General features: G+C 44.6%; 1 protein-coding gene across 4 annotated transcripts in view; it reads right to left on the bottom strand.

Annotated features, from left to right (window-relative positions):
- Window positions 1-13,936, bottom strand: part of TGS1 (trimethylguanosine synthase 1) — a 49,310-nt gene extending 35,374 nt beyond the window's left edge. For all 4 annotated transcript variants that reach the window (XR_004374773.2, XM_032788438.2, XM_032788439.2 and 1 more), the window contains exons 1-4: window positions 13,688-13,936; window positions 4,795-4,859; window positions 3,029-3,207; window positions 154-1,015 (exon numbers count right to left, since the gene is read on the bottom strand). Coding sequence is in view for 3 of the 4 variants with exons in the window: in XM_032788438.2 (XP_032644329.1) it covers window positions 154-1,015; window positions 3,029-3,207; window positions 4,795-4,859; window positions 13,688-13,788 (1,207 nt within the window). In the remaining variant the exon portion in view is untranslated. The remainder of the gene's footprint in view (window positions 1-153; window positions 1,016-3,028; window positions 3,208-4,794; window positions 4,860-13,687) is intronic.
- Window positions 13,937-15,884: the final 1,948 nt, after the last annotated feature.

The raw sequence follows: 15,884 nt of genomic DNA, 5'->3' as shown, positions 1-15,884 counted from the left end.
AGATTAAATTGTTTTACTGGCACGCGAAACCATAAATTAGAGTGAATAAATGAAAACTCGGCACACACTTCTGAAAGGTTGCCAACCCCTGTGTTATACAGATCCATCTGGAGGAATATTACCAGAATCAATATTAGCTAATCCTACACAGACCTGACTGGTTTACGCTTTTATCTTCAGAAGATGCACTTTTCCTGGTTCCTCCATTGCTTGATTCCTTCTGGCTGGAAACACAAGGACACTGCCTTGTACTACTAGCTGAACTCAGGTTTTGATGGCCATCATAAATTGTTAGGGCTAATTTGCTCTCCTCCACTGCCTCCAAATCCAGATTTATGTTACTAATCCCGAAGAGGATTTCATTATGGTACTCATCATGTGAACTACAGTCTTCTTTACAACTGATCTTGGAGGGAGGATAAGAAGAAAGTTGTGAGTCCAGCACTTGATGAGATACAGCATCTGTACTAACACAGTCTACTTCTCCTGGCGGACCTGTTTCGAGTTCAAATGCATTGATTTCTGTGCCATCATCTAGGCTGTCAACAGTCCATCCTTGACTTGCCCAGTACTGAAATTGTTCCCAGTAATACCAGTATAGTTCACTATAATGCTGCTTCCACTTTTCCTTGGTGTCAGGAGAGTTCCAAGGCTCAGAGGTAGGTGCATTCTCAGACAATTCTACTTCCATGTTCTTCTCCAGCCAACTTTGCCACAGAAGACCTTCTCCATACTCACTCCAATATTTTTCCCATTTCTCTTTCAGCTCACTGGGTAAAGCATCATTAATAGGGCAATCTCTGTTTTCACAGTTGTCCTCATTCAGAAGCTGGCATGGTTTTTTCTCCTCAATATGTTCTGTATGTAAATCTGGATCATCTGAAAAAGACTGGTTATGATCTTCACAATCTTCTTCCCAGGTTTCCCGCATGATCTCATTCAAGTGCTTTTGCTGCAGCTTTTTCTTCTTTTTCTTCTTCACTATCTTATTTCTCTTTCTGGAATTTTCTGATACCTAAAAATCAAAGAGAAATAAAATGTGTTTTTAAAAACTGCCCAGAACCAAGTAACTCACAAGGGAGAATTTATTCTTTCCTCCTTGTTCTGTCTTCCTCCTTCTTCTGCCCTCCACTCAACACTCAGAAGGCTAATGCAAGTATTTTTTCCACAGATTCCGTGACTTTCCGCAACCTCTGCGAAACTGAGCCCCTGCAACAGCCCAGCTACTGCGGCAGTGGGGGACTCTCTGCAACTCCCAGCTGCCATGGGTGGCGGCATCCCCCGCAACTCCCACCCCTGCAGGGCAACAGGTGATTCCCCTGTAGCTCCCAGCCCTGCAAGGCAGGGGGATGCTCCAGAGCATCCCAGCCCCGGCTGGCAGTAGGGTATCCCCCGGAGTGCCCCAGCCACCACAGGGGGCCCCCCAGAACTCCCTAGCAGGCAGTGGGGGACCCCAAGAGCTCCCAGTCACCATAGGCAGTGAGGGGATCCCTGAGCTCCCAGCCCTGAGGGTAACAGAGGATTCCCCCCACCCCCAGCTCCCAGCCACTGGACAGGGGAGCTACTGCTCCCCACCCCTGCATGCAGTGGGGCAGGGTGCTGGACCCTCCTCCCTCCCCATTTTGTCATGGATATTTTTAGTGAAAGTCAGGGACATGTCATGGTTTCCATGTTTATTGCCCGTGACCTGTTCATTACTTTTATTAAAAATATCCATGACAATATCGTAGCCTTACTCATGAGATCACTGGTAGAATATACTAAATAAGCTTTTGGAGGGGAGCCAGGGAAGATATAAACTTCTGCTACAGCAAATAACCCTTCCATCTGCTGCCCAAGATACAAGGCAAACCTGACAAAGCTATCTAATGGTGAAGGAGAAAAGACAGGGAAACAACTAATAGGAGGAAAAAAGTAATAAGATGATCAACTTGGTGTTAAACTCATCATTGGTATGAACAAATGAAACTCCATTCACTTTGGTGCAGGAATGCTTGTTTACATAAGCAGCAAATTTGGCGTGTAGTCATTTTTAAAAGCCATCGACAGAGAACAAGAAATTGTTTCACTAGTGCCGGACAGTGGATCTTTGGCTAAATCCATGAAACTATTAATTTGGCAGTAAGATGGAAAGAGAACAATCCTTTTTTTCCACTGACTACAACTTACTAGGGCCAACAGCTACAAAAAAACCCCTTATCCTGCACAGAAGTACGTCCCCAAACTTACTTCTGAATCACAGTCAGCTTCACTCAGCTTTGTAGTGCTGAGGAAAGAAGCTTCAAAGTTCATTTGCATCAATAGCTGAGACTTTCAAAAGAACAAGCAGTGTTCAAGTTGTTAAACTGGAAACCCATTTTCAGTTGCTGTCAAAGTTCAGCTAGAACTGAAATGCTGTGATCCAAGTTTTGCAAAGAAAACCTTACTCATTTTTCCTTAATGCATGCTGGATAAAAGACATCCAGAGTTACCTAATGGGGTTGTTGTCTGTACAAATATCTTTGGAAGTACCTATATTTTAGAACAAAACTTTTCTATTATGAATCTGAAAAAAGTCAAACATGAGAGTTACTTAAACTCAAACCTGCTCTTCAGATTCTGTGTGGCCACTGCACAGGCAAAAGCTGGACCATCGATAAGTTAGTTCCAGAGAACAAATACCAGTCTTTCACTGATGTTACTTCCTTCACAGCTCTCATACCATACTTTATTTTAACATACACTTTTTTGTAAAGCACCACTCTTACCAATGTTCTATAAATTAAAAGTACTGTGTATTCATTTCCCATTCAATTCCTTTGTCCCATAGTTTGTGTACCACTGTTTTTAATATTGTGTTTTGATCAGTTTATTCACAAATTGGTTCATTCAAGAAATTAATCAGTTCCTAGTCCTACAACTTGCTCTGTGGACTAGCTCCTTCACGCATGTGCAGAGAAACCCACATCACACAGTGTTCAATTTACTTTCATAGCCCAGAGTCTGGAAATACAAAGACGCATAAAAAGCACAGTAAGCTGGGGTATACCACAAATTCCTTATGAGCTGACAGTCCTCCAAACTGAAGCGGTAACCCCATACTCCTCATGAGTTCAGCCTCTGAGTCCAGTTCCTGCTCTTCCAGGCCCAAAGAATGATTGTTGTTTGAGTTTTTTGCCACACTGCGATGATGATTCCCCTCCTTCTCTTCCTCTGTTTGCTCTTCTCCTATAAACAAGTTATATTAATTTACAATTTCATAAATTGGTTTCAATCCTACTCAGCTCTGCTCTGTATCTTTCTGATGGAGAATCAGGAAATCTGCACCACGAGTTTCTTTCCCCAGTTACATTCTATAACAACATCTGAAAGCTGCTTAGTAGGCACAGCTTTCTACATCTCGTGCTTTAGTTGATCATTGCAGCAAAATGACTTATCTCCAACTCATCTGAAACTGACTAATTTTGTTGATTTTTTTTAAACATAGCAGCCAAGAAATACATACATGAATTCTGAACTTTTGAATGACGTCATTATTTCAATTAATTATAACAGAATAAGGGCCTCGGGTTTTGCCTCCATGATTTTTGCTCCTGCAATGAACTGCAGTCAAAATAAATTCCCAAGAAAAAGCATGAATAGAGTGGGGACATAGAATTGTGGGAGCAATTCACTACAGGCACAATTTTGTGCCTACAAAATGGAGACCCAGTTTGAAAATCAAGTCCCAGCTGTTTAAATATTTATAAAACACATACTGCCTGATAGTATCTGGCCAAAAATCTAAAAACAAGGGAGAGAGTACAGAAAGTAAATGCTTCACAGGACGTCTTTTGGCATATCATTAAACCATGGAAATGGTCAACAAATTTACGAGTGTACTATAAATGGGGTAACAAAGATCATACAATATTACAAAACACGGCGTGCCAAGAATGTCACTAAATCATCTCAAAAAGGCTACAGACAGCTATCAATTTGCTCTTCTCTCAGTCTTTACATTAAAAACAAAATTGACATAATTGCAAATTTGTTTAGTGCCACAAAAATCATTGCCAAAGCAGACACTGCATATTAATGAGGCTGGCTAAACACAGAAATTTGTAATTCTGTAGAGAAAATTGATTCTTAAGCATTTAAAAAAATCATAGTTTCCTAGCCCAGAATATATTTATTATGCAGATAACAAGGATCTTCAAGTTCATCTACTAAAATGTGCTCTCTTTCCTTTCACCTCTATGTTTTGGTTGGTGACTGGCCCCAGAAATTCATCCATATACCTAAAACAAGTACGATTGCCTTCGTTTCTGACCCCCATCACTCTGACAACTCCAAGTTCTTTCAATCTCCACTTTGTTGCTCTTTCTCAACATGTGTGGAAAGTTTAGCCTCCTCTCTAAGCAGAGCTTTTGCTTTACAAAATATTTACTATCCAGCCCGGGTAGGAGTGACAGGATGGTAAGGAGGAAATCAGGGGAACCATATTCATGTAGGCATCTTGATGGGGAGTGCTAAGGATGGTAGCCAATCAGAGCAGAGGAAGTTACAGTTGCCAGAACACAATGTACACTTATAATTATGTTATCCTTATGCAGGACAGGGTCCTCTTAGCAAAAGCATTGAGGAATGGAGGAAAAATGAGTGTATGATTATGGGTTAGCAACTATACAGCACTACTGCACCCTGAATAACTAATGTAATCAACATAATTACACATATTACCACAAAGCACATATTTACTACATAATTAGTCATTATTTTAACCACTTGAACTAAAATCAACCCTGGAGTCTTTAATTATCAAGCATACTTTACCTGTACTGTCATAGTCTTCTTTACCATAAAACCCCTTTAGTCCTAATTTGTACAATTTTCGATCCCTATAAAACAAATGAAAACCCCCCAAACATTAAAACACATCATCATCAAGGGCATAAAAAGAAACAGAAAAACACCACAATAACCATGAAAAGACACCACTGACGAATCACAGAATAAATCAGCAAGAACAAGAAAAAACTGTAAAGACTGGCTGAGAAATAAGGGTCTCCTCCATCTGCTAGATAGAAGGAAAATCTAATGCCCCAGTTCCACAATTAACTGTTCATGGGGTGCCCCTTGCAAGATCAACAGTCATTCATGGCAGTATCAGGGCCCAAGTGCTCAGATTTCTTCTGAGAGGGTGCTGAGTGGAATATGCCTTGTCACCCACAATGCTGCTCCTAACACAATGCCAAGCTCATTGCTCGCATCATTTTTTACAGTGCAAATATTTTTTGCTTACAAATATTTGCACTGTAAAAATGATAAAATACATAGTATTTTTCAGTTCACTTCATACAAGTGCAATCTCTTTGTCCTGAAAGTGCAGCTTACAAATGTAGGGGTTTTTTTGGTTACATAACTGCATTCAAAAACAAAATAATGTAAAACTTCAGAACCTACAACTCCACTCAATTCTATTTCTCGTTCAGCCAATCGCTAAGACAAACAAGTTTGTTTACATTTACAGGAGATAATGCTTCCCTCTTCTTATTCGCAATGTCACCCAAAAGTGAGGACAGGCATTTGCATGGCGCTTTTGTAGCTAGCTTTGCAAGCTATTTACGTGCCAGATTTAAAAGTTTATTAGAAAATATTAAATAAAGATGATACAAAGAGTTTGATGTGTCAGTCATTAGTCATCGGGGGCAACATACAGAGTATGGGGGGACGCTGGTATTTGGTTATGGTTCAGCATATAATACATACAGCCTGTGATGTCCCCAATGCGGGGTGTACGGTGGGTGGGGTCAAGATATAGTAGGGGGGCAGTGAGGGTACATCGCTCATATAGTGGGTCACCACAGTCATAGTATGAGTAAGCGGGCCGGGTTTAATGGGATGGGTGACCTCACGTGGTGGAATCCAGATCCGGTAAGTTCAAAGACTCAGTGGAATAGTTAGTAGGGGGTTGTCAAGGGGGGTTCCCCCTCCCCCCCCGTGGCCGTGCGTTGGAGTCCACATCGCTCATCCTAGTATGGCGAGTGGCCGCGTGATGTGTTCATAGTAAATTGTCTCAGACCACCGGATAGTGTCCGAGACCATCAAGCGTCTCATGAGTCGCGATCATAGCGCGGCCCCCTTCCCGCAGGCCTAAGACACGTTCGTTCGGCGCGTCAGGGGTCCCAGGCCGCCTGCACCCCGACAGATCAAGCGTCGGTAAACCTCGTAGCCCTTTGCCGCCAAAAAAAAAAAAACACAAAAAAAAAAAAAAAAAAAAAAAAAAAAAATGTGTCAGTCGCAAGGGGGCGTATTTTCGAGTTTACGGGCTCGGGCTTCGCGGAACGCCGGGTTCCGTTCCTCGAAACGGGTACATCGTCACGTCGACGAGGATGATCTTTTATCCGCTCATGTCGTGACGACTATGCTGGGCGCAGCGGGCTGTCGGTGCCGGGATGTGCGGTTGCACTGCAATCTCACCGAGATTGGGGCATGCCTTCCTAGCGGCTCTGGACGGCGTTGTGGCGCAGCAGCTGCCCAGGCTCTTGGCGTGGGGCTTGCTCTCACAGACATGGGGCGGGTCTTCAGGGCTGTACCGCACTTCCTGCACGCTTGTCCCGGTTCCCGTGACGGATGGCTCCATTGCAGCGGTGACGAGTCAGCCGGGCGCGGTGTAGAACCGCCAGTCGGCGAAGCGGATGAAGCTGCCCGCAAGGGGGAACAGTGGTTTGCTGAGTCCCACTTGCTGTCACCTCAAAGGCCTTGCCCTTCAGGTTCTTTTTCCTCCAGGGCGTCACGTAGAGCGCGTGACGCGCCTTCAGGGGATCTCCAGCACGCCTCGAGCTCGGGGCCTACGGTTGATGCTGCCCTCCAGTCTCCGATCTGCAGGCACCATAACCTCCCAGCTCCTGTGCGCCCCGCCCCCCCCCCTCCCCCCCCCCCCCCCCCCTACCCAGCGGCAGCCAGTCGCTTCCCTAGTCGCGTCCATGGCGTTGTGGGCGCCGGGACCACAGCAGGCGTGTGTCCCACCGTCTCGGCCGAACTCGCCGTCCAGGGACGCTCACGGAGAAGGTGCTAACATCTCTGGCGGAGGCAGGCCCCACGCATGCCGATTCGAGTGTCGAAACATGGTCGGTAGCGTGCAGGCGGTCGCCGCGACGCTCATAACTGTGGTGCCGGGCACGTCAGGAGGCGGAGGCGTGCGTTGATGACCCGATATCACCAGCAGCTCTCCCATGCGGGACGTGTTGGCCTGCCACCGTGTCTGTGAGCGAAATATATATTTGACTCGTTGCTGGCTCTCTGAGGCGGGACAGGACAGCCACTTTTGACCAGCTCGCCGGAATGGTGTTGTGCCTTGTTAGAGGCAGCCTGCCACGGCGGAACCTTCAGACGAAGGGCGATGCGGGTCAGAAGGTGTGAGGGCGTTGTCTTCTGCCTGGCGGCAGCAGTTAGTCGTCGATCTTGCAGGCGTCCTGCAGATTCTCCACGGATAGTGTCTTACTATACTGGAGCCGGAGCCAGGGCCCGAAAGCAAATTATATGCCCCCTTCATGCTTCAGCCACCTTCCAGAGGACATGCTTCCTTGGCTGACGAGCCGTTAAAAAATAATAAGTGTTATACATTTGTGACTGGAATGTCTTCGGGAAACTGTATTTGTCCTGTCCTTGTTGTTTGCTTTTTCTGTTTCTATCTTTTTACCCAAATTCTGCATTACTTCCGTTACAAGCATCTTGGATGAGACCCAGCACGTTGTTCATGTTAAGACAACGTTCACGGCCAGAATTCACAAAATGCAAAGAAGGGTAGCAACGTAAGCGTCTAAAGATAGCTACAGATTTGACCCAAGGTTAAATACTGAAGTACCTCAAAATCTCATGAGGGACAAGAGTGGAGTTGCTTTCAGATGTGCTTAAAAGAGCAACACTCCAGGGCGGAAACTGGAGAGCCGAACCACCAAAAAAGAAAATCAACTCGTCTGCTGGCTGGATCAGATGAGTGAAAATGGAATATGCATCCGTCTGCACTCCTTTGATCGTTACTCAAGCAGAACCCTCTATCGCATGACGCATGTTTCTGGAATCGTGCGTTGAAGCTTGAAGGGACATGGAAATTCTTTAGCGCATCGCACGTAAATAACTTTGCGAGCCCGACTACAAGAGTGGCATGAGAACACCTGTTCTCACTTTCAGGTGACATTGTAAACAAGCAGCGGGCAGCATTACCTCCTGCAAATGTAAACAATCTTGTGTGTCTGAGCAATTGGCTGAACAAGAAGTAGGACTGAGTGGACATTCAGGCTCTAAAATTTTAGATTGTTTTATTTTTGAATGCAAGTTTTTTTTTTTTTAACATAATTCTATATTCGTACATTCAACTTTCATGATAAAGAGATTGCACTACATTACTCATATTAGGTGAAGTGAAAAATACTATTTCTTTTGTTTTTTACAATGCAAATATTTGCAATAAAAAATATTAAGTGAGCACTGTACACTTTGTATTCTGTGTTGTAATTGAAATCAGTATATTTGAAAATGTAGAAAACATCCAAAAATATTTAAATAAATAGTATTCTATTATTGTTTGACAGTGCAATTTTTTTAATCGCTTGGCAGCCCTAGTCTTGATCACTCGCTTTACTACGTTAAGGCCACCGTAGTGAGGAGATGTGGCCCTTCTCAGAAGTGGATGCGGAGGGAGCACTACAAGCCACCTGGTGGGCGGAGCCAGGAGGGCCACGCCCTGCACACCAGAAGCGGCGAGCGAGGACAGGGGGGACAGGAAGGGGAAATATAAACGGCCAGCCCAGCAGCTGTTAAGAGGGAGCTGCTGGAGGAGACAGATGTTTCTTTCCCACTGCTGGAGTGGAGCACCAAGGAGAACCACTGCTGCCCCAGGGACCCGCAACGTTCTCAATGTGGAGGAACTGCTACCACTACCCCTGGCAGTGTATCTCGAGGAGACTGAGGACGACCTTTGAACACAGGTATGCCTGAGGCAGAAAGAAGGAAGCAATGCAGGGGAACCAGGCAATAGTCTGGTGGAGAGTGAGCCTCAAATCAGGTCAGCATGTTGTAGGCAGATCCCTGCTGACCCAGTGGCAGACTACTCCGCCACTATTAGGGCCTTGGATTGGGACGCGGTAGAGTTGGGCAAGCCCATGTCCCCCCTGCCATCCCACCACTGGGGTGGCAATGCTCCCCCTCCATAGGCCAGGAGGCCTGTGCTCCTCAGCTCACCCCATACTTGAGCCCCCAGGGATTGAGTGTGGCGCTCACTCCTACACTGGGCTGGTACTACAGAGCTGCCTGATTGCTTGGGTGCTTTCTGCCCCACCCTGCTTAATGGCTCGGCGAAGAGACTGTTACCACTCTGCCTGGTTACAGGATAGAGCCCAGACCGTTTATGGCCTCACTCTGTTTGAAGGATGAGCCCCTTGAGAACTGCTAATTCCCCCCTTTTTTCCTTTGATCGGAGAAGGCTCTCATGGATCCAAACAGCAAGGAGGCGTGCCCCCCTCCCCCAGTGTAGATGCGGAGGGATAGCCATGCCAGCTTACAGCCACCTGTTGGGGAAAAAGGTAAACTGGGTGAAAGCTGAGCACCTTGGTTGGCTGGAATTTTTTTGAACAAACATTGTACATACCGATGTCTTGTATATGACATCATCAATGTTTGTGGCAGTTCAGACAGCACATTAAACAAGGTAAGCGACTCTGACTCTGCCCCAAAGAGTTTGACTTAAACAAACTAGACAAATATATAGAAGTTAACTTAGAAGGGAGTGGGGGAGCAAGAAGCACATTCATAGACATTAAACCTTCTCTCCCAACACAGGGAAAAGATGCACAGTCACTAAGCCTCTCCCTTGACTAAAGTATCACAGCTATTAAGCCCCCTCAAACACTTTCCCCACCCACACCAAACAAGACAACCCATATTAAATGCCCATGTAAATAACCCGTTTCTTCCCTCAATAAAAATCCCTTTCATAAGCCTTCCCACACAAATCTTGCTGAGAAAACATTTTATGTTAATGAGGAGTGTTGACATCATATCTCTGTAGAGGCCCCTTCCTTCCCAAAATCCTGCTCTATTCCTCCTCCAACTGCTGCTTATGAGTCCCTTACGTTTGCTGTGGGGAGGAGAGGCCATCTGCTCCCCACCCTCTCCACGAGATCTAAGAATCTGTAAGTGTCCTAGGAGGGAGAGGGCAGCATGGCCAAAAACATTTTGATTGGCTGGAATCTTCTAGAACAGCAGGAGTTAGAAATAGATTTCAATCTAAGTGTAGACATATAGTTCTAAGAGATGCTTGATAATCTATTATGCAGAGTCAGGGGAAGACAAAATTATTCGCATGGATATTTTTTTTTTAATAGACATGAATATGTAACAACTGCCAAAGTTAAGTGCAATCTCTGGTTTTCTGAGTATGTGACACATGTAGGTAGAAAGGAGAAACATTTGTTGAATTCTTGAGGTATATGTCCAGCTGCTGTCAAAGATAGATTACTGAAGTCAAACAACAAAAAAAGGAAAACCAGAGTGCATCAAAATTTGGTTTTCTTCTGTGCATTCTCCTTCTTCTTTGTCTTTGGCAGTACCATCATGAAATCTGGAGTCTTTTGATGAGGACAGTGATATAAGTGACAATGAAAGTGAAGCTAATTTCATTTCTTCGTCTTCTAATACGAATTTTGCTACCCCATCCTGCTTCAGCATCAAAAACTTCTACTCCTGGAAAGTCTTCCAATGTTCATCAAACTGGTATCAAGAGATTTTTGGGTAGAATGTCCCATGACCAGAAAAATAAATTTCACTGTGTTTGCTAGATGTCTATATGAAATGGCTTAAATATAAAAATATGCTAGAATGTTTTCATAAGTTGTGTCTAATTTACAAAGTACCTATTAGGAAGCAGCCTGCAGGCAGTCTTCTGAATGGCAAAGAGAATTATGAAGAAGAGAGTTGGTTTTATCGCAAAAGCTCCTCACTGGTCTCTAGTAACTGGAGCAATATTGCAATGAGGACGTCATCACCTTCGTGATAACAATTCCACAACAAGCATTCACTCATTCCAGTCAACAACTGAGAATCACCCCACACAGCCCAATATATTGCTAACCAGTTAAAAAATATAATCAATTAATTGGATCCATGGAAGGTTATTTTGTTGTGATCTACAATGGAGTAACAAGAAAGCTACTTGGACTTTTAGTTGATAAATGAGAATACAAACATTCCATGTTACTGATGTGCTGCCTATACAACAGGGGTAGGCAACCTATGGCACATGTGCTGAAGGTGGCACGTGAGCTGATTTTCAGTGGCACTCACACTGTCTGGGTCCTGGCCACTGGTCTGAGGGGCTCTGCATTTTAATTTAATTTTAGATAAAGCTTCTTAAACATTTTAAAAACCTTATTTACTTCACATTCAACAATAGTTTAGTTATATATTATAGACTTAGAGAAAGAGACCTTCTAAAACCGTTAAAATGTATTACTGGCATGCGAAACCTTAAATTAGAGTGAATAAATGAAGTTGGCACACCACTTCTGACAGGTTGCCGACCCCTGCTATACAATGCAGCTTTTCACTGGTGAAGTTGAAGAGCTGGCAACTTTCTTATCACATCTGTCAGAACTAAAAAGCATTGACAAGTTTTTCAAAAACAAACAAGTTTTTCAGCATAATTTACTACAGTACTCAGTCTCATTCACTCTGAGTAACTCCTATGGTACCCTATGGGCATCTTCTATTAAATGTCTCAAAGATTTTCAAATACACAAGAAGGCTCTTCAGTTGGAGTAAGCAGTGTTGTCCCTGAATTATCTGCACTGACATTCTTGATGACAATGAATTCTGGATGTGAAATTCAAAATTCATTTTACTGAGTGAACCCCTTCAGTCCATTCCGAATATGGAAAATAGTTCTACATCAGTGGTTCTCAGACTTTTGTAATGGTCACCCACTTTCACACAGCAAGCTTCTGAGTGCGACTCCCCATATAAACCTCACGACACCCTGAGAGGTCCCAACCCCCAGTTTGAGAACCCCTGTTCTTCACTGTCTGATGCTTAGAACCAGTTCCTGAAAGTTACGAACATATTTGGGAAAACACAGTCCACTTACAAAAGCTGAAGAAAAAAAGATAGACAAAATAATCACAGAAAAAGCAAGTGATCATTCCCACAGATAATGCTGCCTAGCTTTTTAATCTATGCTTCCAGGGCCAAGGCCTTACTGATGATTAATTTGTTTCAACCAGTGACCTCATAGTGGCTATTGCAAATTTTAAAGGATAGTCAAATGAACAAACACCACTAACAAGGTAAGAAAGCATAAAGCAAAAGGTAGACAATTCAGTCATAAAATAACATGGAGTCCAGTTTCAGCAATAGAATCAAAACAGCTTTCTCCTTCATTGTGGTGGAAAGGGTTGTGACCTCCTTGCACTATAGTTACAGTGGCAGATGTTCTTAACATATGTATTACTGCATGTGCAAAACAAAACTGGTCTATTGGAGGAACCACCCATTCAAAAACCAGAAACTGAAGACCTTCTCTTTCTGGGAAGCTGGTGACAACATATCATAACTTGAGACTGGAGAACAAAACATAGATGAAAAGTTGACTCAATATGTCAGATAAAGAGGAAGGGGATACTGACAAATGCGATGATGAGGACAAAGATATAGACAAAGCCGCTGAAGCTGACAAAGAAAATGAAGATAAAAAAAGAAAGATGCTTGAAGAGTTGACCAGCTGCCTTACTAGCATGCGTGCATTTAAAGATTATTTTTTTCTTTTATAGTTGCTGTTTATTTTATTGCTACTTAAATTTTATTTTTCTTTGAAACTGCTGAGTCTTGAATAATGTTCTCATTTGTACGCCACAGCATGGCTAAAAAGCCAATAATAATTATTCTTTCATTTGTAAAGACATTATTTTCTTTTTGGAGATTTTTCTGCATTAAAATAACTTAGTTATATAACTTGCTGTTTGTAGTAAGGCTGGGCCTACTGGAGACCAAAAAGACTTGGCCCTGGTCTATATTACAGAGTTAGGTCAACATAAGGCAGTTTACATTGACCTAACTCTACGTGTACACACTAAAATGTAGCTCCCAGTGATGTAACTTGCCCACTACACCATCATGTAGTTTGGTTGATGCAGTGTCACTGTAGACACTGCTTTGCTTACATTGACAGTTGCTGCCTTTCAGAAGCCATCCCGCAATGCCCTACATTGACAGTTAAATTGGTAAGCGCTCCTAGTGAGGACACACACAGCCAACACAAGGAACATAGTGTGGACATGCAACAACAATTTAATTACTGCGGTGGCTGTATGTCAACGTAACATAGACCAACTTAATTGCATAGACATGATCATGTTCTTTTTGTTATCATTCTAGTATGACAGCAATTTTAAACATTTTATCATTTTTGACACTGAAAATATTGGACCAATGTTTGGCCAGTCCCTTGACCAATTATTTCGGGACGGGTCCAATGCCCAGCCCTGCTGTGGAGCACACAGCTATCTCCCCTGCTGACCTGACATTTCTGATGACACCCACCCGAGAGGTGAAGCCCCGATCCTCCCACCCCGGAAAGAGGCAGCCCCTGCATTAGCGCTAGTTACCAGGCCAGCGCCCCCAGGCCCGCCCAGGGAGCTGAGGTGCCACCCCCGGGGGAGGCGCCCGTACTCACTCCACAAAGGCCCGGGAACAGAGGCACAGGATGCTGCCCGCTCCCTCGTCCGCCTGCAGCAGCAGCTCCGCCACTAGGCGGCTCCGCGGTTCGTACGGCATCCCGCACGCGGCCAGCGGGGGGAGGCGGGGCGCAACTGACACGCGCCGCTCCCCGGGGCTCCGGCCACGCGCTGCTGTGCAAGTCTGGCGGCCGCCGCGGGTCAGCCCGAGCTTGAAGCGGAGGCGATGCGCACGCAATGGCCCCGCGTTCCTTCCGCCGGAAGCGTGGTCGGGGTGTCGCACCCAATGCGGTCCGGGCGGAGTCGCGGGAGCGCGTTCTTCATGGCTCAGGGCCGAAGAGGGAGCCGCGGCCGCCGCGGCGAGGGTGGGAGCGAGAGCCCGGGCCGACCGGCTTGCAGCTCACACCGCAGCGCGCCGGGGCCGCTGTCCGCGCTTGGGCTCCCTGGCGTCGGCTGGGAAAATGCCTGCCTGAGCCTTTCGTTACCGGCGCTTCCCGCGTTAAGTGAAGCGCAGGGCGCCCTGCTGGCCCTTGGGCAGGGTCCGTGTCCCGGGCACTAGGGGATGAAGCTGGTGGCTGCCTTCTACTCCTCGGAAATTGTCCCCACTGCTTCACAGCGCGCTGCTTTCCTGCCAGACTGGCTCCCGCGCCCTGCAGCGCGGTAATTGCTACCAGGTTTTTTTGTTAGGAACAAATTCTTCTATTATCTGAATACTGTTGGACGCGGCTTCTCAAATCCCTACAATAGTGATGTCCTCTCCTGAGATAAGGTGCTGTTCTAGTACTGGAGTCCTCTTTAAGTGGGCAGAGGTGTCTTGTATACAGGACGTTTCAAACATATTGTTTCTGTCCTTCTTTGTGCCTTTTAAGTACATGTTGGTCTCTCGGTGATTTCTGCATGTGTTATAGGTATTGTAACTTCTCTCTCTTTATGGTGTATTTTTTCCTTTCTAAAAGCTTTGTTAGATGGTGCACAACTCTTTAACAAGTTCACCAGACTAGAGGAGGACATGCCTCCACTACACCATGCTGAGCCTATCTCATTTCCATCCCTGGCACTGAGTGCAATGACAGTTCCAAGGGGACACCAGTACTAGCCTCATCATATGCTACACTCTTTCAATGGATAGTCAGCAGCATATATGTGGGAGCCCCTGCCAAAGAGATGCTTCTTCGTATCACCTCCTCCTAATTTAAGTGTGTAATTGTCCATTTCCTAGCAGGCATGTGAAACCTAACTCAAGGCTCAACTTTAATATGGTAGAAACCACAGGCTAAACAGATCACCAAATACATCACGTTCAACTGTCATGGGACCAGTAGGGTCACTCATCAAAATGGCCAGTTTTTTCATCATTGTTCTGTCCCTGTGGAGTGTCTGCTACCTGTTTACTTCTCCCTCATTGCTCATAATTGTGCAGAAACACATCTTTTAGATGAGGAAATGAAGCAGCCAAGGGACAGAATGTATTACTAAGCTGAGTGGGAGGAAAGGAAAATTAGGGAAGCTGCCAACTCCCTTTCTTACATGGGCTAGCCCTACTCTGACATCTAAGACCTTGTCTTCACTCAGGGGAAAAAAGGCATAATCTAAACTTGAGTTAACTAACTCATGGTAAAATCCTAGGGAAGACAAGGAAGTTTTTAGTTTTCAACATGAGTTAGCAGGTCGACTTGAAGAGTTGTTATGAAGACTCAACTTTAGTGTCGTTATAGGGTAAGCAGAACACTACTTACTCTTGACCACTTGAAGGTATAGGAGAGGTTCACTACTCATGATTAACTCAAAAGTGCATTTAAGGCCTAATTCAAAAACCATTGAAATTAATGGAAAGACTTCCATTGACCTCACTGGGCTTTGGATCAGGATTTTTAGTGGAAAAATGAGTGATCATTGGGGATGACATTTGGTAAATAGCATTGTATATGATCTAGAGAAGAAATCCACATATGATAAATATAAACTCAGTTCAATGGAAGTGAATCAATTCGGGCTCCAATGGAAACTTTATTTTTATTTAGGGCTTTATCTATTGTACATACAAAATTGATTTGAATGACTAAACAAGTACATTTAACATTGAAGGAAGAGTTATTGCATTTGATTTTGACACCAGAACACTTCTGTTTCCACACTTTAAAAATCAGATCTTGAAGAAAACAAAACATCTAAAGACTCCTGAGGTGCATTTGTTTT

This window comes from Chelonoidis abingdonii, chromosome 2, assembly GCF_003597395.2.
Source record: "Chelonoidis abingdonii isolate Lonesome George chromosome 2, CheloAbing_2.0, whole genome shotgun sequence".
Classification (NCBI taxonomy): Eukaryota; Metazoa; Chordata; order Testudines; family Testudinidae; genus Chelonoidis; species Chelonoidis abingdonii.
Note: the sequence above shows the minus strand (reverse complement) of the source record. Positions and strands in the feature narration are given on the sequence as shown.